General features: G+C 53.0%; 7 protein-coding genes across 7 annotated transcripts; 3 read left to right on the plus strand and 4 right to left on the minus strand.

The window, feature by feature from the left end:
• Positions 1–143: 143 nt before the first annotated feature.
• On the minus strand, positions 144–2,065 carry B0H65DRAFT_430261 (protein VTS1; the record flags this gene model as incomplete). The annotated part of the gene is made up of 2 exons (XM_062824870.1): positions 144–1,480; positions 1,549–2,065. 2 exons carry the CDS (start codon positions 2,063–2,065, stop codon positions 144–146), a joined length of 1,854 nt encoding a protein of 617 aa, XP_062679646.1.
• A 2,543-nt stretch (positions 2,066–4,608) lies between these two features.
• On the minus strand, positions 4,609–7,127 carry B0H65DRAFT_551136 (uncharacterized protein; the record flags this gene model as incomplete). The annotated part of the gene is made up of 3 exons (XM_062829786.1): positions 4,609–5,517; positions 5,582–5,601; positions 6,635–7,127. 3 exons carry the CDS (start codon positions 7,125–7,127, stop codon positions 4,609–4,611), a joined length of 1,422 nt encoding a protein of 473 aa, XP_062679647.1.
• A 1,059-nt stretch (positions 7,128–8,186) lies between these two features.
• On the plus strand, positions 8,187–9,386 carry B0H65DRAFT_559848 (uncharacterized protein; the record flags this gene model as incomplete). Its single annotated transcript, XM_062830133.1, has 1 exon — positions 8,187–9,386. The coding sequence occupies one exon, from the start codon at positions 8,187–8,189 to the stop codon at positions 9,384–9,386; it is 1,200 nt and encodes a 399-aa protein (XP_062679648.1).
• Positions 9,387–10,297: 911 nt separating this feature from the next.
• Positions 10,298–11,380, plus strand: B0H65DRAFT_559849 (uncharacterized protein; the record flags this gene model as incomplete). Its single annotated transcript, XM_062830134.1, has 1 exon — positions 10,298–11,380. One exon carries the CDS (start codon positions 10,298–10,300, stop codon positions 11,378–11,380), a length of 1,083 nt encoding a protein of 360 aa, XP_062679649.1.
• A 2,346-nt stretch (positions 11,381–13,726) lies between these two features.
• On the minus strand, positions 13,727–14,158 carry B0H65DRAFT_551139 (ribosomal L29e protein family-domain-containing protein; the record flags this gene model as incomplete). Its single annotated transcript, XM_062829787.1, has 4 exons — positions 13,727–13,762; positions 13,828–13,930; positions 14,032–14,083; positions 14,152–14,158. 4 exons carry the CDS (start codon positions 14,156–14,158, stop codon positions 13,727–13,729), a joined length of 198 nt encoding a protein of 65 aa, XP_062679650.1.
• A 215-nt stretch (positions 14,159–14,373) lies between these two features.
• B0H65DRAFT_267957 (mitochondrial carrier domain-containing protein) lies at positions 14,374–16,031 on the minus strand. Its single transcript, XM_062822712.1, has 4 exons — positions 15,776–16,031; positions 15,157–15,710; positions 14,863–15,100; positions 14,374–14,800 (listed from the first exon to the last, which is right to left on the minus strand). The coding sequence occupies exons 1-4, from the start codon at positions 15,877–15,879 to the stop codon at positions 14,680–14,682; spliced, it is 1,017 nt and encodes a 338-aa protein (XP_062679651.1). The 5' UTR covers positions 15,880–16,031; the 3' UTR covers positions 14,374–14,679.
• Positions 16,032–19,208: 3,177 nt separating this feature from the next.
• B0H65DRAFT_551142 (uncharacterized protein) lies at positions 19,209–22,231 on the plus strand (the record flags this gene model as incomplete). Its single annotated transcript, XM_062829789.1, has 5 exons — positions 19,209–19,226; positions 19,286–19,641; positions 19,696–19,912; positions 19,971–20,284; positions 20,344–22,231. The coding sequence occupies 5 exons, from the start codon at positions 19,209–19,211 to the stop codon at positions 22,229–22,231; spliced, it is 2,793 nt and encodes a 930-aa protein (XP_062679652.1).
• Between the last annotated feature and the right edge of the window lie 141 nt (positions 22,232–22,372).

Genomic DNA, 22,372 nt, shown 5'->3' on the forward strand with positions numbered 1-22,372 from the left:
GTGCCTTGTTGTTGGCGAGTCCAGTAGGCGCCTACCCTAAGTTCATGGGTGCCTATCCTGGATCTCTATCGTAACAGCTGTTAATGCTAGATTTTCCCATCGTTTTTGGCCTCTGCACACGAGACTGTTAGCTTTCCATCCTCTCAAGTCCATACGGAATCGCAAGACTCACCCTTGACTTGTTCAAAGACCTTGAGCATCTTGCGTCTAGCGCCCAAAGCATTGACACCGCGCTCCTCCAGCTGCTTGTCGTCTAGCTCAATCAAGTCCGTCCACTTCATGTCCTTCAAGTTGTCTGTGTACTTGTGCAGACGCAGGCTCCGCAGCCAGCTAGGGATATCCTGCAGGAGAGTAGGGTCGGTAGGATCCTCGGGCGGCTTCGAGCTGCCTCTCCGACCACGCGGAGAGCGGCCACGATTGATCTCAGAATGGTCCGAAAGATAGCCCTCTGTGTGGTGACCGCCCAGGTTAAATTGACCCATCATTGGAACCAGTCCATTGTTGATCAAGCCGGGCGCGCCACCATCATACGCACTGAGGAAGCCATTGTTCTGCGGCGAGGTAAACTGCAGCGCGGGGCCGTAGTTGGGCACCGCAATACCAGGCGAAGTGGGGCGTGAACGATGACCGCCAAAGCCGCCAAGACCCTGTTGCAGACCCTGTTGCTGTTGCTGCTGAAGCGCCAAAACATGGTCGTGGCTCAAGACCTGCCCGTGCTCGTTGATCATGACCACATTGGTGCTCGGAATGCCCTGAGGGCCCGGTGAGAGGGGATGCTGGCCAGGTGCTCCGTCGTTGGAACGAGCACGGCGATAGCGGCGCGCGTCGTCCAAAGCAAAGCGATTGTTTACCGTCGAGAGTGCGGCTAGCTTCATCGCTGTCGCGTTGGCTACCATATCGGCGTTGTTTCCTTGCGTTTGGCCGAAAGTTGGAACCATGGGCGTGTTGACCATCGAGGCCCAGTTACCACTAGAAGTGTAAGGGGATAGCAGCGGGAGCTCGGTCAGCTGCGGCTCAGCCGCAGTAAGGGTCGTGCTCTGAATGTTTGTGTTACTGCTCAGCTGCGGAGGGCGAGGGGAGCGTAAACCTCCGGCCGACGGCGGGGGTTGCACAAACTGGCCCATCGGAGTCTGGCCGGTAGATGACTTGGGCCGAGAAGCGTCGCTGGGACCCCACGGAGAGGCCGGGTTTTGTCCATTGGTGTCATCCTTGGGGACGGAAACCGTGGGGGCAGCGAGGGAGTTGCGGTTGTCAACCAGGCTGTTACGGTTCGAAGGCGGAGGGTTGCCTGTCTGCTGCGTAAATTTGGCCTTCTCCGTAGCAATGGCTGCAACAGCATCCGGGAACATGGTATTGATGGTGGTCTGATCCAGACCCGAGTGTCTCTTGTTGGCACCGCCACTGGGGCGGGCAAGCGAGTTACGGGCCGATCCAACTTCCAGCTTGCCCATGGCATCACTCAAGCGGCTCGACATGGGATCTAGAGAGAATGAAGAAATGGTGTCAGCATGACATTTAACAGTAAAGCAATGGGGAAGTTGGACGAACCCTTGTCAAAGTTAGCAGGGGACAGAACTCCCGACATGGGGTGGTTCTTGCCCATCTGCTGGAGGACCTGAATGAAGAAACGGATCTGGACCTGAGTGGTCTGCTGAAGCAGAGCATAAAGGGCAGCTGTGCGCTCAGCTTCGCTCAGGACGCGGAACCACTGTTCAATAGCGCTGAGTTCATCCTTGAAGTCCTGGTCAAGCGTAGCGGCGGCCATCTCCTCGAGAGTGGTCTCATATTGATCAATGTCGGCAATCCACTGCTGGGCAAGCTTGTCTTGGGGATCCAGCTCGGCATTGCCCTGCACCTGGCCGGACTGCGGCTGGCCGTAAAAGTCGGACGACGGGCGAATTCGGCTTGCGGCGGCCTGGGCGCCGGTAAGAGCGGCCACATCAGCAGAGGCGCGAAGGCCGTGGTTGGAGCCAATGGCCCGGGAAGAGGGAGGCCTCAGAGAAGAGACATTGCTAGCCTCGGGGGTGCTGTTGCGGTTGCTCATAATGTTGGGCATATTGAGCATGATCGTGACCGAGCGTCGGGGAGGGACGAGGTCGCGAGTTGGGGAAAAGCTAGTCGGGAAAGGTGCCTGGAGAATGTAACCGAAGCGCTAGGGTCTCGAGGCAAAGCTGAAACAAGGCAGACGGCTATTGTGCAAGTTAGCTGGTGTCATGGCGATCGGTCATCCGACGAGCTTCCCGCCAAAAAAACGAGAAAAACTTTGTTGGGCCCGTCAATGACATATGTGTTTAAGGGACCTCGGGCAGGTATTTGGCACGTACCCTGATGTCCTCCTCCAGTTGCGTATGTGAAGTGATTGGAGAATTATTGCTTGGGATTAGGCAGAGTCGAGCGAGACTTTCGAAGTCGACGCGATCGAAGTGTGTGTGTGCGAAAAGAGGGCGTGTAGAATGGGCGCGAGACTTGCGAAAGCTCCTGCAGTAACCGGCTGGCCTCAAAGGAGTGTCGAAGATTGCGCAAAGAAGGATGACGTTTAGCGATGTCGGTTTTCTGTGTCGAACATTGGAAGTGAGCGATCGAGTCAGCGAAGGTCAGGCCAACAACCGAAGGGCGCTGCGCAATGCGGGGGAGTATGTTGTTTTGCGCGCGCAAAGGCCGAACAAAGATGATCAAATGTTGGAAAGGGAAGAATAGGATCAAGCGGAAGAGCGCGGGTGGTTAGGGCCTTGTGGCCATGGAAGGGTTGGAGCTGTTGAGGGGAGGGGAGCGAGGGGAGCGGGGAGGAGAAAGGAAGAAAGAAAGACGACGGGATAAGAACAATTGTTGGTTGGCGGGCAGACCGGGGCAGCTGAATGGAGGAGGGGAGAATGGAGGAGAGAAGTGGAAGAAATGTGATGTGTGATGAAGCTTCCAGACGTCGGCGCGGACAAGCAACATGCTGGAGACTGTTGCAGAATCACCAAAAGCGGCTAAACTCGCCCGGATCCGCTCGCCGGACGTAACACTCTCGTAGACTTTTTGCGACATTGTGGCCCCATTCTGTGATTCTCACACTCGAGCCGGCGGCCCCGTTCGTTGGTGGAGACTGGGTATAGCCTCATTCATGCCAGAAGCCGGCCACTGCCAAAGCCCACTCATGCTAGGGAGGATGCTGGCCATTGTTCGTTCCGTCGCTCGTCAAAGGACTCGGGAGTTTGCCCAAGTCGCGCAAGACACGGATACATATAGACTCGAACGGGGCCGGATCGGGTAGAGAGGTATGGGTTCGGAGTCGGGGGTCGGGGCCGGGAACAAAGTGCTTGCTTGAGACGGAGGCTGACAGACGGGAAACATCAGATGGAAACAGAAATAGAACTCACCCATTTAAACGATGGACGTATTGGTATTCAAGACAACAAGTGGAAGGAACCCCAAATGGTTATACTCCCCAGGTCCTGCCCTCTGTCCTCTGGTTGCCCTTTCAGCCTGTGCCAGCAGCAGTCGTGATGGTGATGGTGATGGTCTCTCTCACGCGACGGCGTGTCGGTCGTCAATCGCAAGAGTATCCAGTAGAACCTAACGCTGTGGCCGTGACTGAGCGGGTTGTGGTCGGTTTATTGGTTCGATAGCTGGCGGGGAGGAGCGAGGGGAGGAGGAGGAGGAACGGGACTCGGAACTTCCAAGTTGTTGTTGAAAGTGAGCTGGTCAAAGGAAGAGGAAGTGGAAGTGCAAGATTCCAGCACGGAGTTGAAGTCAACCGAGAAACCTCACGCATAGTCGCACACTGCAGTGAGGTGCCTCCGGCTGTCATTTGCCTGGGATGGTGGTGGTGGCTGCTACTGTTAGTGATGTGTTCTGCCAGTGGTGCGAATGCCATGTATTGTGGGCGCTACCACTAACATGAAGCTTGGCCAATAGGGACCGCCCAGGCGCTCGCCTTCCAGGGCAGTGTTCCGGTTTCGACGTTCTCACTGCAACCCAGCACAGGACAGGGCAGGACAGGGTGAGCCGGGGCCAAGACCTCCAACGGATGGGACGGAAAGCGAGACGAGGTGGGGCTAGAACATTCAGCCTCGAGCGAGTCTGTGACATTGGCTTGAGACCAAAAGGGGGCATGCCTTCCACCTGCAGCAACAGGTTGTTTGGGAAAACGAAAAACGCATAACGCAAAACGCCGGTGTCAATCCAGAACTTAGTGGGCCAAAGTCTGCTCGAGGATGAGCTCACAGCGTGCCACCTCTACCCATCTTCCCTATCTCCAATTGGTGTTATTTACAGCCAATTCTGTTAGACACTGACATTCCCCTTTTTTTCCAGGCCTAGTGTGGAGCCCCTTTTCGCTTAACAGGCGAACGCCCGACTTGTGGTCGTCCATGGCGTCTTAAAAGAGTTAGGGTTCAATTTGCTACCCATCATCGAATACGACATTCCCCAGAGATATACCATTACTCTCCTTTCACTCACAGACCAGGAGTGTCTTATTGATGAGAAACATGTCGATGTGTTTACTTTCCAGGGTAGTATCGCTCTAAAAATTCGAACTTTGCCTACCATCCGCTAATCCAAGAAAACACCCCGGGGAAACGAAACAACCAACCCAACGACATTCAAGTTCTACCAACAAAATCACCAACAAGTCTCACGAACCTTATCCCTCTCGATACAAACTGCAACATCTTGCGATTCTTCGCTATCCGCACGAGCCCTCTTTTGTAATTCAGCCCGAGCCCTCTTTGGTGATTCAATCCCATGGGCCTTCCTCCTCTTGACGCACACAGCAAGATCTTTAGGTTCCTCACTATCCGCCCGAGCCCTCTTTTGTTGGGTACGAAGAGGAGGAGGCGGTTGTGATTCAGCCCTCGAATTCGGCGGAGCCGCGATCCCTCCTCCATCAGCCGGTCCTGCTTGCTTCCCAAACTCCATCGCCTCAGGAAACGTAACCCTCAAGTCCTCCAACACCCTGAAGCTCTCCTGTACAACGATCAGGTTCCGATTTGGCTCGCCCAGAACCGGTCCGCGAACAAGAAAGAACTCCTCCACGACTTTCCTGAGCGCAGATTGTATCTCCTTGAGGACGGTTTGAAACGCGCTCCTGCACTTGTCCACCTCCCTTTCGATCTCCCAGTCGGTCAAACATATCGCCTTGAAGAGCTCTTCATCGCTACGTTTGTTAAACTTTCTCAATCTTGATACCAAAATTTTGCTTGGTTCGAGGACGGTAGGCAGCGTAAAGTATCTCTTAATGCCCTCGACGCCTTCTTGTATCCGATCGAACTCGGCAATTGGATCTTTTTGAGCTACGTGCTTGAGAGTCGTGCCTGTTGAAAAGGCGTTTCGACGGCGATTCGGCCTCTTTGGGGCACAATTTTCCCCGTCTGTGTTGACTGGACGCCCCTGTGCCTTTTCCACCTTAGTCACGGGCCGTGATGGGGGTCCAGTGCTAACTGGACGAGCCGTGGTCGGTGATGAGGGTATTTTGTTTGTCGGTTCCTTCCGCAGGCCGTGCTCAGGAGACAAGACCTTCGCTTCCATTGTCTATAAGTGACAAGTGTCAGCTAGCTTCTCTCCCTCGGAGTTCGGGGTATCAGAGGTCTCATACCGTTTGTTGTGGCATGGTGACTAGGGGTAGGTCAACGCTTGGGCGGTCGGAGGTGTGATTGCGGCAAGGAATCCATGTCATAACCCAATGTTTATGGGCATTGGTAGAATTCAAGTTACGAAGAGGGTCTTGATGCCGCAAGGGAGGCTTGAAAGAAATATAGGATCCCCGTCTTCCTGTCCCAAACTTGCACCCTGACAGTTCGTTGTTTGCCGATGAATTGCAGAAAGAACAACCTGTGCCTTGGATGACTTTATGGCATCAACGACGGGAAATCGCTCGGCGAAATACTAGTTTTCGCTATGGAAAGAGCGTAAGAGCCATCAGCACCTGCCACACCACACATCACTTCGTGTTCCAAACCAGCGTGGAACACAAGGCAAGCAATACCAAGGCAATGCAAGCAAGAGGTCTGATAGGGCAAGTCAAGGGTAAATTTGACGCAAGTCAAGGCAAGTAAGGGGGGTTACTTGCCTTGTTTACTTGCATATATGCATACCCTCTTTTTTTTTTCCCTCAGACATACCCATCCGGTACGTTCAGCGTACGTTCTAAGGTATAAATACGAGTGAAAATACAGGCATCAATCGTCGTATCGCTTCAAACTACATCTAACCGACTGAAACTTCGTATTCTATACCAAACTGTAGTATCAAGGGTACATTTCAGTGACTCATCAGTTCAGGCAAGTAAGCAAGGCAAGTCAACTTGAAGTAACAGGTTGAGACGAGTCAAGAAAGGCCTCATCCTAACAAGGCAAGGCAAGTGTAAGACTCCTTCCTTGCCTTGACTTGCCTTGTGTGCCACGCTGATCGAAACTTCCTGTCACAACCAAAAGTTTACATCAACAGACAACTGCTTTCTGTTCAGAACTTCAGATAATTGTACCCAGATTAAAAATTATACAATTTCAAAACCAACAAGTTCCGGGTTGCGCCCTCCAACGACTTACCATCCATAGAGGTACTTTCTACCGCCGTACCTTCAAAAGAGCCGGGCGACGAAAATGAAAAGGAAAGAAGCTCCTCATCAATATCCAAGCCGACGACTTACTATCCTTCCTTCCTTTCTTCATCGGAACCTGAACCTCCCTCTTAACCTGCCTCTTACTAACCTCTCTCTTCAACGAATGCAACGTATCCAACTCCTTCAAGCACGCATCAAGCTTAGGAAGGAGCTGCGTGTGCAATTGCGTCCTCGTCACTCCCTTTTCATCCGTCAGCGACCGTTGCACGAACCAAAGGTCTGAGTTGATTCTCTGAGCTCTCTTGAGCATCCAGACCGTTTGGTGCAGCTCTTCTTCGCCATTGCCCGACGACGGAGAGGAGGAGTGGTAGACGTGATGAAATTGCCGGATGTGGCGATGGATGTACTCCTTTACTCGGGCTTTGATGGGGGCGAGGTCCTGCTCGGGTATCACTGGGTCGTCGTCGGAGGTGTTGTCTTGGTTGCTTGTGAGAGAGTCGGGTTCTTGCGCACTGCTGCTTTGGCCAAAACCCTCGGGGTGCGCAACCACCGGTGTTTGAAGGGAATTATCGTGCTTCATTTTTTTTTTTTTTTTAGGTCCGACCTGCGGTTGGTAGTAGGTGACCGTTAAATTTCAGGGTGACTGACTGCCAGAGTCATCAAGCTAAGCTCGAAAGCGACAAACGAATATAAGAAAGAGAGAAAACCCGTTACCGCAAAAGAAAAAGGGGAAAAAACTGCTACCCAGGAAATTCACCGAAGAGGGCAGAGAGACGTCGTGGGATTTATACCTTGGATTCACGTCGTACAAGGCGGCAGCATTTCTGATCATTATGACGGCTCCATTCACAACCAAACCATTGTAGCGGCTCTCGTCGGTTCCCGAAGTATGCCGCCCTTTGATCCGAACAGCACTAAACAATGGATTTGTCAACCGCGCCCTATTGTTCACAGGCCTCATGGTCCTGCAAGGAACCATCTTCGTTGTCTCAGATGCTCGAAGCATGGACTGGAACCTGCCATCTGATGAGCTTCATCCGAGTTATCAACATCCCGCCTGTAAAAGCAAACGGTCAACACGGGAAATAAGCGTCTCCAAACGGAGCAACGGTAGCTGTCGACGCACGTGGTCCGACACTTTCATCCATCCGGTTCGACGTCCCCTCGTCATGGGGAATCCAGTGAGGGTCGAGAAGTCATCATGTTCAATACCATGAGCTATCACATTTTGGATAGTAACGGTCTTCGCTTCTGGACAAACACTGGCTTTGTCGTTGTTCCATTTTTGCAAAACCTACACCGTGCATCACTGTTCTCTTCCATAATGCGCACATTTCACTGCAACGGCCTCCGGAGCTTCACCACCATGGCCTCTCGTCATGATAGGTTGCCGGCATCAGTCGTGATGGCCGCGCCAAAATGATATCTCAAATCTCCCAGAGAGTTATAAACTCCCTCTGGTACTCGCCTTGTTCAGCTCCATATTGGCCCTCGTCGACATCGATCTAGAACACCCGTACGAGACAACAGCACTAAGGCGAGCAGACTCTCGAGCATCATCAAGACAATCCGAGCGCACCTACCCATAACGACAAAACCCACAGGTCTCATCACCTTCCAGACCCAACACACACACACAATGGAAGACCTCAAATCCCCAAACCTCTCCCCCCTCACCTCTCTCACCAACACCCCCCGACTCCTCAGCCCGGAGCCCCGTGTCGAGCACGAGGAAACCCCATCAGAAACCGCCCCGGACTTCGTCCCCATTCGCCGTCCCCGCCTCCATCCCCGCGTTCTCACCCTCTCCCACCTCCGCCTCCGCCGTCTCCGCCACCACCTCCCCCGCGACCTCGTCTCCATCTCCAAGCTCTGCCGGGATCTGCAGGAACGAGTAAACGATGTTCCCCTTCCCATCATGCCAACCGTCCCATCCGTCCCACATTTGCGCTCCGCGGGGCCCGTCACCGTCTACGAACAAGCAGTTGCCGCCGCCGCCGCCGCGACTGAAGACGCCGAAAGAGTCGCCGACATCAAAACCCAACTAGAACTACACGCCCACGAGCTAGAGGTCATGAGAGGCGCCGTGTTTAAGCGGTTCGAGGACTTATTTGATGAGGAGAGGGAGAAGGTCTTGAAGAAGCAGGTGGATTGCTGTTTCAGGGATTTGAAGGAGTTGCAGGTGGAGGTTAATCATAGGATTTGGAGTGGGCGGTTGAGGCAGCCATTGCACCAGTTGGGGAAGGTGCACGTGAGCTTGGGGGGTGGGGTTAGGGGGGAGGGGAAGGGCAAGGAGAAGGGGAAGGGGAAGGAGAGGAAGGATGAGAGGGAGGATGAGAGGGAGGATAAGAGGGAGGATGAGAGGGGAGGGGAAGGCGAGCCGAGTGTCCATGCTCGGGATGTGGCCATGGACATGGACCTCAACATGGGCGCCCAGTTCCAGTTCACCGAATGGCCAGAGTTCACCGACGACGAAATCATGGCCATGTTCAAAGAAATGGAGGAGGATTTATTGGACGAGCCAGTCGACTGGGAGGAGATTCTGAAAGCGGAAGCCAAGAGTGAGGAGGCGCAGTTGAGCAAGCCTGTTAAGAAGGAGTCGGAGGATGATCAGATGCAGTTGGACGACGCGGATGAAACGGAGACGGTTAGGGGGGACAACACCAAGGAAGAAGTCGACGGGGAGAGAATGGAGGATGTTGATATGAAGGAGCCCGAGGAGAGTATATGGAGCGAGGAATCCGGAGGAGTTGACCCGAGGGCATATTTGCTGACGGCGCACCCGTGCGATCCGGGTGCGGGTGCAAGCTGGCACTATACGTGGAATTGGAGGCAGTAAAGGGTGTTTTTTTTGCGGATGGAGGGAAGGTTTGCCAGGTATGTCTGGATCGGAGGGATTGCTAAAAAACCAGGGTGTGATGCACTTGGGAGTTGGGATTTACAAGGTAGAAGGGAAAATCTAGAGACGGGGGTTAGCAAATCTGAGAGGAGAGTGATCAATGAGATATGTTGGCAGATAGACAACACTTACTTGAACCAAAGGTCGCTTCGACTTTAACGGATGTGGGATATCTACCAGGTTCATCATCTAGAACTGCCAAGTATGTTTCGATTGCTTCAGCCATCCGTTCTACCGGATGATCTCAAGATGGACGGAATGTTTTGTCCAGTCATCCAAGGCAGTTCAGCCGTCCGAAGTCCGAAGTGTGACGTATGCGCCTCGAACATGTCATCTAAAGATTCAGGTTGTCAGTGTTTTGATCCAACGTTTTACCTAACTCAGGATTGATGCTCCATTCGCCAAAGCCCGACAAAACCCTTTCTGGCAGCTTCGAGTCCAATAACGAAATCCACTCGAACTTTGTTGTCGTCAAATCCGTGACCGGACCTTCAAAGAACAGTAGCGTCCAAAGTAAACAAGCAACACTGGAAGCCAACGTCTTCCCACAGAAAGGCTTTGAGAAGCACCTTACCACCCGCTCAGATCCTAGGACGCAAACCTGAGACGTCTGGAGCAGAACCGAACAATATCATGCCCGAGCCTCCTTGATTTCTGATCTTGAGCTGAGCCGTTGTTCACCTACCTTCCAACTCCATTTTGCCCATCGGTAGCCTGAAAGCCTCTATCTCCTTCACAACGACAGGTAGGTAAACAAAGCATCGCAAGGGTCTAAACGCAACAGATCCGCCGGCAGGTCGCTAACAATACTCCAGACCCATTTACCTTCGCATCTCGAACCCGTCAGAAGCATGTCCCGTCCCCGACCGCCTCGCCTCAAACTCACCCTCCTACCACCAACACCACCCACTACCCCCGACAAACAGCAGCGTCTTCCTCCGACCTCTCCCAACCAAACTGCTTGGACCCCACAAAAACCCAAAAGCGTCCGATTCGCTTTACCTCCTCAAACCCACAAATCCAAGACATCCTCGACATCCACGACATCCAAAACCCACCACAACCGCAAGCCCAAAACCAAAACCAAGAAAATCCCCACCAAACCCTACAGCGCTTCACTCAACCGGCTCATAGCGAGATATTACGCCCTCATCCAATCCCTCTGCGAGCCAGATCTCCCAAGCTCCAAGGTGGCTGATAACAAGCTCGCCTCAGAGACGAGGGGTAATCTCGCACCTCCTCCATCCCCCGTCTCCCCCGTCTCCCCCGTTCGAGACATCCAAATCCAAATCCAACAGCGCAAAACCCTTCAAGCCCTCAGGAACCACGCTCACGCCTCGATCTATAAGCCTTTGACAGCCATAGCGCCTGTACTTACACTCCCCTTCTTGCCGAGCCAGGAGGCGGAGAAGGAGGTGAGGAGGGTGTTGAAACGGGCGAAGAGAGGATTGAAGCTGTTGGAAGGGTTGGTTACGTCGCGGGGTTTAGAGTTGGAGTTGGATTTGGATTTGGATCAGAAGATGGGGATGGAAATGGATTTGGATCGAGAGCTTGCCAAGGTTGGGAGTGGTAATCGCATGGACCCCGATCTGGACGGTTCTGGTAGTGCCGACAAGCATGATTTTGGGACTGAATTACGACTCACCGGAGCTGCGGAGTCTCGGAGGGATTCTCAAGAAATGATGGCGAAGGAGAGGGAAATGGAGGCAATCCAGGAAGGTGTGGCGATGATGAGTCTCGAGGAGACGCGTGGACTTTCACATCCGCGTGTACCTGGTCGCAAGGCCGAGGGATTACCAAGCGCTGGACTCTGTGGGACCGGCGCTTATTGGGAGGGTTTCCAAGGAGAAGCGCACGATGACATCGTTGGTCGTGAGGAGCAGGCTCAAGATGAAGCGGCGCTGACTGACCTGAGCGGGTTGATGAGCATTTGAAGACACGGCCCCGATGATGCCGTCATTATTGGACGGTAGAAGGCCGAAAGGAGATGGCTAATTGACTTGCATCGAGGATTTATACGCTGAGAGGGCCGTGGAAGATCTGTACTCGTCAGAAAGACGGGGAGAGGATGGCGACGAGTGCGCAGATGAATCTCACACGACCACCAGGGCGAAGATGACGCCGGAGTCGGTATATGGCAATGGACAGGCGTATGGCTGTTGGGTGGTTCAAGGTCGTGAGCCCGCTTGAAGCGATTATCTTGAATCGGAAGTGCGGTTGGTAAACGGGGACTGAAAGGCTTGGTTCTTGATGGCAGGGAAAATGGTTGATTGTGGCAAAGCTATCCTTGACTTCTTTGCTGGGTGCGTAAATGATTCCATCGAGAACAAAGTTGAAGAAATCGGAGGCGAGGACGCGATCGACGAGTTCCAGGACCAGGATGAGGAGGACTTCAGCTCGCCACGGAGCGATTGGGTCAGTATCAAGTGCCTCGCTGAGCTCCAGGTCTAAATACTCAGAAATGGAAAATCGAGGTGGGATGCACCTTCCACACGTCTCAGGATGCTCTTTCCCATCGGGAATGGCTCGGGCCTCAGTGTCTGGGCGCATGCGAGATTGACGCCTGCAGGGAGCTGGGTGTCAAGGACGAACACATTCAAAGACAGTCGCTTTTGCTGGGATGCAAGCCTCATTGCTCACATACCACACATAGCTGAGCTTAACATAGCTTTAGCTAGCTGATGAAACTAGAGCTTTACCATCGATGACTTTCGCAAGCAGCCAATTCTTTGGAAGCAGAGAAGTGTAGTGTGTGGGGCCGCCCCGCCCCTTTTCTTTGTTTACTTTGGTATTACGTACGTACCTGGAGATGGGTTAGGGTTGTTAGCGTTGTCACCAACCTCACTTCAGTCTTTCTGGGTACTTACCACGTTGATTGTCCTTTTCATAAGAAAGAAAACCCAAGTGAATGGCTGTAAGGGCTTCGGTCGTTTCATTCCCGTGTTTCTCAGCCGGGTGAGAGAGGTGGAAGGGGTTCTTTTACGGCAGTGTCCGCCAGGACAATCCCAAGCACCATCACATGGTGGAACTCCGTCGTAGCAGTCATGGTAAATTTTCCGGAAGCCCACAAAGAGCCCCAGCACTGGAATGGATAAATATGGGTTCCCGATCGCCTGCTGAGACGGTGTCAAGCGGCTCGAAAAGGTAGGGTGTTGATATTGTGAACAAAGGCCAAATGATGATCGTGTGAGGCTGTGGATTGTTCGAGATCAGAGCGACGCTTGCTCGAAGTGACGATATCGGACCTGATCGTCTGCCATAACGTCAGATCGCTAACATTCCATCTTTGATGCTGTGCTGGGAAAGGCCAGTAGGCTATATGACGTGCGAGTTTGTTGTGGATTGACATTTGGGTTGTACTTACAGGGAAACAGATGGTTTGGAAGCTTCTTTGTCACCAATTCCATGGTTTCCACATGCGCCAAGATTGACATGATCACTACCATCCAGGCACCACCGCCTTGGGATAAACAAAAGTATCAAAACCGTCTTGTATTTTGCATTTCTTGCTATAATAAAGCACTGCTTGGGTAAAACCAGGCGCGTAAAACATTTACTGATCCGGGAAAAGCACGAAAACGACATCGACAGGCAAAGGGCAAACCGCTGGATCCAGGATTCCATGGAGGCAGGGGAAACCGGAAGAACCAAGGGGATGAAAACAGGGATCGCAAAAACGATGGGATGTCACCGTACTTTCATGCACGAAGGTCCCTAGAGTAAAGAGAACCAAAGTGTTTGGTAATAGTATGGCAGAGTGTTCTTCTTGGCACGATAAAATCCTTCAACAGAGAGGCGTAGGTATATGAGCCCAATGTTGTACACACTAATGCCGTTCGGTCCCCCGGGGAGATGGTCCAAAGCAAATGGGGAAAGGTCCAGGGTCCAAAGGTACCTCGGGAAGGGGGGTCCAAGAGAGGGGGAATTCTGTCAGGACGGGCAGGAAAGATATGTGGTCGGTCCTGGGATGCTCGGGGCATGGTTTCGGGAAGTGCTGGCTGGAAGGTATCCGGTATCTGGTACTGCGCGCACATCGGTCGTTCATGGAAATCGAGTCGGGGCAACTGATTGTCGTGTGCGCTCCGATTCCGAAGGCAGTCAGAGAGAAGAGCATTCCTGCTGTGACTGAATACCTAGAAAGTAAATCGCAACCCTTGAACATCACATTTTCACCGTATACGCCGTAAAATGGTCATCATGTTGTCTGTCCCGAATGAATATTTCGTCATTCAGAATGGTATTTCATTGACGCCCCGCAACAGATGTTGGGTAGAGGAAATCTAAGCAGTCTCGCGCTTGCCCTCCTTGAACTCCTTCTGTAGAATGTGTTAGCGAAACACGCTCTCTCGTAGTCTTGTCGCAAATCGGGATCGAGGCGTACCAGAGCCTTGGCGGTGCCGTGGAGAGCATGACGATGGTTGCGGCGGAACTTGGGGTCAGTGCCCTTGAGGGAAGGGTATCTGGAAGTCTTGGGCTTCTTGATACTGTTGTCGCGAAGAGAAATTCGTCAGCACTTCGGGCTTATTCGGGTATCCATCATCTCCTTCTCCTCGGTTTTCAAGTGGTGATGCTGGGGTGGTCGTACCCGTTGCGGTGAGCCTTCCGCGACTGGTTGTGCTGAGACGAGTTCTTGGACTCTGTTGAAAATGATCAGTATTCCATTATTTCGACATGACGATATTCTGACAGCGAGGGCGCAACATACTGGCCATTGCGACTGATTTCCGGCGTCAAACAAACAGACGATGTTCGGTAGGCTGCTGGGGTTGCAAGGTCAGACAAGCGAGTTTATTTCCTGCGCCAAATGTGGGAGAAATTTCCACTGCCCTAATTTGGTGGGAGTGGCTGGTGTGTGGCTGGAGCGGTAGTGCGCCACAGTTCGTTTGTCACTGCAACTTTGACCGTGACTTGAGTTTGGTGGAGCCGTCCAATGATTCTCTTGGCGCAACAACTCGGCTCTCAGCTTCAACTTTGCGCTGGACAACGAAATCACCAGCACTATTAACCATGAACAAAGTTCAACTCATAAAGGTCTTTTATCCAAAGGGGCATCTATCCACTCTATATAAACCAGGTCCAGCTGAAAGATGAAATTCAAGTACCAGAAGATTACCGAAATGTGAGTATGATTCTCCAAACATGACCGCCATCAAATGCAGCAGGAAATATAGTACAAGCAGAACGTTAAGGTCATGAAACGTGCTTTTGTGGTTCACGAAATGGAAGGGTGCGTCTACTTGGCAATGACCGGGGATGCAACCTTTGCCGCGGCAGCCAAAGCAGCGGCCTTGCCGAGCCGCTGCGACCGAAGCTTCGAAAGGAAGCGCATGAAGAGGATAAACATAAGCTCGACACTGTAATGCAGCATATCAGTATTTCGTTCTGACGAATATTGTGGAGAGTTTGCGCAACATACCGCTCCTTGGTCATCATCAAGATGCCTTGCACCAGGAAGCCCTTGAGAAGCTGGGGTCCGATACCCTTGAACAAGCTCAAAGCGCCCTCGTTCTTGACAATGAACTCCATAACCTCGACGAAGCTCTTGAAAGGCTTGCCGTTGCGAGCCGCAGGAGGCTTGGATTGCAGGCCGACCTTGGCGACAATGAGGGGCTGAGTGACGATGGTGGCAATCGACTTGGACAATGCGCCAAGAACTAAAGGAGACTTGTTAGCGAAGCATATCACAGAATCCTCCAGGATTCCAACTTACGGAAAGCCTCCCAGGGCTTAAGAGTGTTCTTTCCAGGGAAAAGAATATCCTTCAGCCTCTCGTACGCGCCATATGTGATGGCTGGGTTGACAACCAGAACCAAGCTAGCCTTCAAGCCTCTCCAAAGTCCGGTGATGCCATCCTCGCCCTCGACAACCTCCCGGGCGGTCTCGATCATGCCCTTCCTGTCCTCCTTGTTCTGCGTTTGCTGGCGGGTGGTGACGACCGCGACTGGGATGGTGAAAAGCTGGCCGAGCGCACCGGCAACGGCGCCAAGGGACAACTCAGCGGCGGTCGAGGGGTGCTCCGATTTTTGGTACTTGAGATAAAGCGTGCGGACAATCGAATACCAGTAGAAGTAGGCGAAGTTGCTCGAGGTGACACCCAGTAGCGCTCCGCCCATGCCAGCATAAAGACCCGCGACACCCTCGGCATCCTTGATCTTGGTGATGGCGTCCCATGTTCCCTTGTAGTGAACCTCACTGCTGGCCGTAGCCTCTTGCTTTTCGACGTCGGCGGACTTCTTGACTTGGACTTGAAGTTTTGTCTTGATGCTGTAGTTCTCACAAAGTCAGTGTCTGCTGGTTGAAAGAGCGCAAAGAAGGAAGGGTGTACACACAGATCAAGTGGGTATACAAGCACGTTGGCGAAAGCGGCACCAGCAGCGCCAGCCGTGGCCTTTCCCCAGGGGCCCAATTGGGCGGGTTTTGACTGTGCTGCCATTGTTGACTATTACTTGATATCTGGAAATGCTTCTAGACGCTCGAGGCGGGAGTTCGAGGTAATGCGCTCGGGTGGGAGTGGTTCGGACGGAAACGGTCGCTCGGTGTTGGTTGGCGCAATCGCTGGCTCAAGATCCCCGCTTATGTCAATGGTGTGTAGGACGGTTATAACTTTGGCAGATAGGTATGCGACAGCGCAAATGGCAAATGTGAACAAGAACAAAAGATGGGGTTTTTGCAATATCGAACAACACACACACACACGGGGAAGGAAATCGGTGACGACTAGCACGGACGGACGGGCGCTAGAAGGGGGGGCGGCCGGGCGGTTTTACAACGATTATTTCAGACCGTCCAAATGGCATGTCCCGAGGCCGGCGGTGGGACTCTTTTGGCGGTCTCGACGGGGCAACCTCACAAGGGAATCCAGTCCAGTTCGAAAGTGGAATGGAAAGCAACCACCAGGGACTTTTCAAAGGTCTTCCCCTCCCCAACCCGTGATGGACGATAACCGGATAACCACCGATAACCTCGGCAGTTCCCCAATTAATTTGGAGCAGCGCATAGGTAACTGTTGTTTCGTCGCTTTGCAGACGTTCGGCATCTTCCAGGGCCACATTGACCACACAGGGGCCTCGGCACGCGACTTTGGGGTTGCGTTTCCGCCCCCACGATTCCATTGCGTCGATAAAGATTCCCCGGTCCCCCAGCTTTTCGAGTCATTTCCTCCTGTCTTCTTTTATCAGATCTGATAAAGCGACAACCTGGGAGAAAGACAGCACAACTTTTCGACAACACATCCCATGATGTAGGGGCCAAGGGATATTTTATACGCGCTGTCAGCAACCGAACTCCATTGTCGCTCTCATTGGGCTCTTCGAATTAAGCAGTTATCAAGAGCGAACTCAACCACGATGATGTAGTGCCGAGGCATCATGGCGACCGTCTCCATCTGTGGACCTCGTATCTCGATGATCCAGTCAACCAGCGACAACCAGCCTCCCAAGATTTGAACTCGACATATTTCTGAAGGAGGAATTCTTGTCGCCGGGCACCACATATTATGGTCGTGGAAACTGGTCGATTTTATCAGCAGAATTGCGAGAGGAGGCTTGAAGGGCAAAACATACTTGGACTCCCGACGACAAGAACTCTGAGACACCCCGGAGCCATCTGAGGGGATCCCCACAAGCGGATTTGTTACGCCGGCGCGCTGAAACAACTTGCGAGTTGCAGAGTACTTTTGGAACAAGAGATCAGACTAGGTATCGCAGAGGGCATCGTGCTCTAAAAACTTCCTCGAGGCGTTGAGTCAATGACAGACTAAGGGCTCCTCTTCCAAAGCCGTCAGGTCTGTCGGCTTTCCTTCCTCAACCAGGTTCAAAGTTGAAAGAGGCGACGAGACCACAGCTTGGAGACTTTGAAACGAAGGCTGCCGTGGTTATAACCCTGCCAGACCATTTTTCCGCTGCCACGGCACAACGTTTAAAGCGGCTCTTCCCGCTCTCCGGCAACACATCCGAGGATCGTGTTCGGCGAGTCCGAAGGTGCTGATAGAGAAAGATTTGCGCATTGGATGGTTGGTGGTCAGCGGTCTGCTCCAAGACATACGAGTGACGATCACTGTGCAACCAGCAACATGATTCTTGATCTTTAAGAGTCCCAAGCCATTGGCATAAGGCTGTGTAGGTGTATGCCTTTGACATACAACGGCGTCCCCGGGTGGCTGAGTAGCCAAGGTAGGTGAAGTTGTTCACCGTTCTCACCGTTTCGGCATCCATACCACTATGATTCTTGTGCGAACCGTAAATCCTTCGGGGTGCTATTGCATCTCCAGCTTCCCTTGGCGCTGGTCCGATCCCTCGGCGGTCGGGAAACCCGAAGCCCCCCATGTCCCAAATGCCTGCCCGTGGAGGCTCTCTCGGCGCCGCCAACCGGGCAAGCTCGCAAGGAGCACCCGGCAAGCAGGCTGAAGAGAACCTCGTTGGCCCAACGCATGCCGAGGCCGCTAAAGGCGCTAAAGGCCGCGATGCCCCACCATGGCCTCATGGCATGCGAGGCCCGGGCTCCAGGGCGCAGGAACAGCAGATCCCATCATCCCGTCATCTGGCGGGGCTCTTGCATCGGTATCCCGCTGTCCCGTTCTTGGTGTCAGTACCTTATCGGCCGATGCGGGGTACCGTTGGTGATGTTGACAGCGTTTGACAGCAGCGATACGGCACTGTAGACTTACCTAAGTAAGTACCTCAACCCTGGACTGTGCTATAGAAATTGTTAGGTAAGAAACGCCGGGCAAAACTCGGAAAAGGGAAATTGACAACTATCACAAGGTCTGATATTGACCGCTTTTGGAGTTGAGAAGAATCTTGGTAGTAACTTAAGATATTCGACTTTTTCCATTCCACTTCCAAGTTACAAGCTGTTCAAAACGACCCTGGGGGGTTTCGAACTGACTCGTCCGCCATATCTGCATTACTCATCCAAACTCCTTTCACCACCCTCCCAACCCCCGACTCCGTCACTCCGACCCCGTCTCCAGCTCCAACTCATGATTCACCAGTAACATCGCCAACCTGGACGTGCCAAGGTTCCACTGATAGAAAAGGAAGGGTTCTCTTTTCCCAGATAGGCCGGTAGGGCTTCCCCTGTCTCACCTGCCACGCCGTCCTGCAGCACAACGGCATCCACTCCGACTTGAGAAGGGAGTTCGGAATTTGCCAGAATCTCCACAGACACCTACTGCCACTGCTGGCACTGCTGGCACTACCGCGGAATTACTGCACCGCCCTGGCTCAAGTTCCGCTTACTACATCAAGCAGGACGACCCGTCGGTGGCCCCTTTTGGTAAGTAGACAGAAGAACGGGCCGTTTACATCTTCGGCTTCTACGGCCAAAAAGTAAACATCCCGGTGTGCTGGAGTCGATGCGGAAGACGGATGGACACTCGCTGCAGCCAAGAATCACATCAAGGCGGCGTCCCCAGCTCCAGCAAGTGAAAGCTCGATACGCGAGGTCGCTGTCTGGGGTTCCCGTTCCTTTTCGCGAATTATAGTACGATATTGGGCAATCAAGCCTCTTTATTCGTCGTCTTCTATTCTGTCCTTGATTCGAGTCATCTTAACAAGAGGAATAGAACTAGTCTAACTAGTCTATCCATACCTATCCGTGTCATCCATTCATTCACACTTGTTTTCTGTTTGGATCCCAGTCGGCATTATATATACTCAACACCCATATTTCACAACTACGGTACCAGGAGAGGACTCAAGGACTGAGCATTACAAAGTATGCATACAAGTTTTACACATTCATCCTTCCCCAAGTGTCACGATGGAGGCTAGAGCTTTGGTAATGCTTGATACCCCGATACCATGTCTCTATAGAGCTATACATCTAACTTTTGCAAGGAACACGAGCGTCGTCTCGCCGAATCGCATGGCCAAGAAGCACTCAAACATGCCATTGCCGCCGCCGAGATTTACATGCGCGCGGCCGAGAAAGCCGCCAACCCCAAAGATCGCAACCGCCTACAGCGCAAATGTAGCGACCTCATAGCCCTTGGTGAACGCCTCAAAGCCAATGCCAAATCCGCCACCACTTCTGCCCGCCCACCCGTGCCCGAATCGACACGGACCCTGACCATTGCCGAGAAAACTCTTATTCTGAAGTCGTCCAAGTTGCATGGCAATATCTTCCCACCATGGGAGAAGACGCCAGGTCCGGATGAGTTTGCCACTTCAAAGGCACCTGATGGGTGCTATACGTATGTTATGTCAAGTATGGGATTTAAAATGACCTTGCCTAACTTGTTCCACAGGGACCATTCGCCGTTCACCCTCTCTCCTGAGCAACAAGATATATTTGCCGGTTGGAAGAGACCGCATGAGATTTTCGTGCATGTGCCGGAACGGGGGTCAGATATCTTCATGACTGCTGCGGAAAGCATTGACCTCGGTCAGGATTTGGCAACCGACTGTTCGGTTGTAGCAAGCTTGTGTGCTGCTATCCGGCAATTCGGCCCAAGAACAGGCTCGGTAAGGACACAAGATGACCTTTCTGTGACAAATGCGCAGTTACACTAACACAAACCAGTTGCTTTCCTCACTCATGTACCCTTATGACGAGGACGCTAAACGGCCAGCCGTCTCACAAAACGGCAAGTACATCTTCCGCATGTACTTCAATGGATGTTGGCGCAAGGTGCTCATAGACGACCGTCTCCCGACCTCTTCCTCCGAGCGCACGCTTTATGTGGTGGACCGGCGCAATCATCATCTCATCTGGCCGGCACTGATCGAGAAAGCCTATTTGAAGATTCGAGGCGGCTATGACTTTCCCGGAAGCAACTCTGGAACAGACTTGCACGCTCTTACCGGTTGGATTCCGGAGCAAATCTTTCTTCAAAAGTGAGAGACACTCCTTGTAACCTTTGTCTCCAGACAAGAATGGCTAATGACATTGACAGCGATGATATTGAACTGAACGAGACATGGAACCGGATCAAGTCAGCGTACGATCAGGGCAATGCGCTAGTGACTCTCGGTACCGGAAAACTCTCTCGTGAAGAAGAGCAAACTCTCGGCCTGGTCAGAGAGCACGACTACGCAGTACTTGACTTGAGGAATGACGGCAACAACCGTCTTTTTCTAGTGAAGAACCCATGGCGCGACAGCTTGGTTTGGACCGGCGTAGGATCAACTGCTACTCTAAGCACCGACAGAAGTGAAACCCCTGAAGAGAGCATGTCCAACACCTTCTGGATGACCTTTGAGGATGTCCTCCAACACTTCGACTCACTCTACGTCAACTGGAGTCCCTCCCTCTTCCGATTCCGTCAAGACTACCATTTCACATGGACGATCCCTCCCAAAGCCGAAGAGCTTGTCTTCACCCAAAACCCACAATACAGCGTTCTCTCCCCCACGGGCAGCCCAGTCTGGGTCCTCCTCAACCGACACTGGCAAGACTCGGAACTCGACATCCTCCGCGAACGCAAGCAAGAACACGGCTTCCACCAGCCGCTAAAATCCCTCGGCTACATGTCCCTCTCCCTCTTCACCTCCCACCCACCCGGCACGCGCATCCCCCTTTCCGAAGGCTCCCACCATGCGCTACACCAGGGCCCCTACGTCGACAGCCCCAACACCCTCCTCCGCTACTCTCCGACCCCGGGTGTCGCCCAAACCCTGGTCATCGCTCAATCCGACCTACCGCTCCCCTCTTACTCCTTCACCTTATCCTTCTTCTCCAACTCGCCCCTTACAATCTCCCCAGCCTCCGACCCGCTTCCCTACAACGAAACGATAACAGGCGCCTGGACCCGCCGCACGGCCGGCGGCTCGACTGTCTACCCATCCTATGTGACCAACCCGCAATACGCCCTCACCCTCACCCGCCCTTCTCCTCTGTCTCTGGTCCTCAGCACCGAGCGAGCGGATAACCTCCCCGTGCACATCGCCGTTCTTTACTCCAACGGCGGACAACGCGTCACGGCCGTTGTGGGAAGGGATCTGATTTGTTCGAGCGCTGAGTATCAGAGGGGGTGCACTTTTGCTTCTACGCTGCCTTCTTCTAACACCAGTGCCAACACCAACACCAACACCTCATCTACGACGTCCAGTTCCAATCACGGCGGACTCATAGACCCGGGCACCTACACCATCGTCCTCTCCACCTACGAACCCGGCCAAACAGGCCGGTACTCCCTCCGCGTCAGCGCCGCTTGTCCTTTTACCATCAACCCGATCTTATCCGATGCCGCAGGCCGACTTCGCACGCCCGCTCCCCCCCTCCCTACCACTTCTGGTCACAACAACGGCAACAGCACCAACGGTGAAGCACGGGTCGTCCGCGCGCGGGTCGATGTCATAAGGTTAACGAGGGCTAGCGTGCTAGCTAGATCAGTAAAGACACAATCCACAACAATGGTTCGCGTAGCCCTCGAACTAGGCACCATCGAGGGTCGAAAGCGAGTTTTAGTCAGTACCGCTTCGGGAGGTGGCGGGGAGCTAGCAGCTAGTTTGAGTTCTCTCAGTCTTTCAGACAGACTCGGAGGGATCGGAGGTGGACATGATGGGCATGGAACAGAAGGATCGGAAGGGTATACCACCAAGGGGGAATTCGCAGATGCCAGTCTGGGTTTAAGAACCAGAGAGGTGGATTTGGATCCGGATGTGATTAGGAGTTATGGGGGGTTGTGGTTGGTTGTTGAGCAGATTGGTGGTGGTGGTGGTGGTGGTGGTGGGAATCAAGGTCAAATAACTGAGGAAGGAGAAGGAGGAGGAGTGCATGTGGAGGTGTTGAGTGATGGGGTGGTGAATATTGGGGCTTGGGAGGTTGCGGATGAGGATTGATGACTACCTCTAGGGAGGGAGACTTGCTGAGATTGGGAGGTATTTAGTTTGATGATATATTTGGCGGTTATCTTCTGTAAACACCACGCTCTAGAACTTGTTGTAAAACAGAGTTGTGCTTTCTCTTCTGTGGTGATTAGC

The sequence above is a fragment of the Neurospora tetraspora genome, assembly GCF_033439725.1.
Source record: "Neurospora tetraspora strain CBS 560.94 chromosome Unknown B0H65scaffold_6, whole genome shotgun sequence".
NCBI lineage: Eukaryota > Fungi > Ascomycota > Sordariomycetes > Sordariales > Sordariaceae > Neurospora > Neurospora tetraspora.

What these genes read in the sequence shown, in the direction of transcription:
- B0H65DRAFT_267957 (XM_062822712.1), bottom strand. Translation starts at nt 15,879, where the DNA reads ATGGCAGCACAGTCAAAACCCGCCCAATTGGGCCCCTGGGGAAAGGCC. An exon ending in TAAGCCCTGGGAGGCTTTCC is followed by an intron (nt 15,101 to 15,156) that starts GTAAGTTGGAAT and finishes AGTCTCCTTTAG; the next exon opens with TTCTTGGCGCATTGTCCAAG. An exon ending in TTGATGATGACCAAGGAGCG is followed by an intron (nt 14,801 to 14,862) that starts GTATGTTGCGCA and finishes GCTGCATTACAG; the next exon opens with TGTCGAGCTTATGTTTATCC.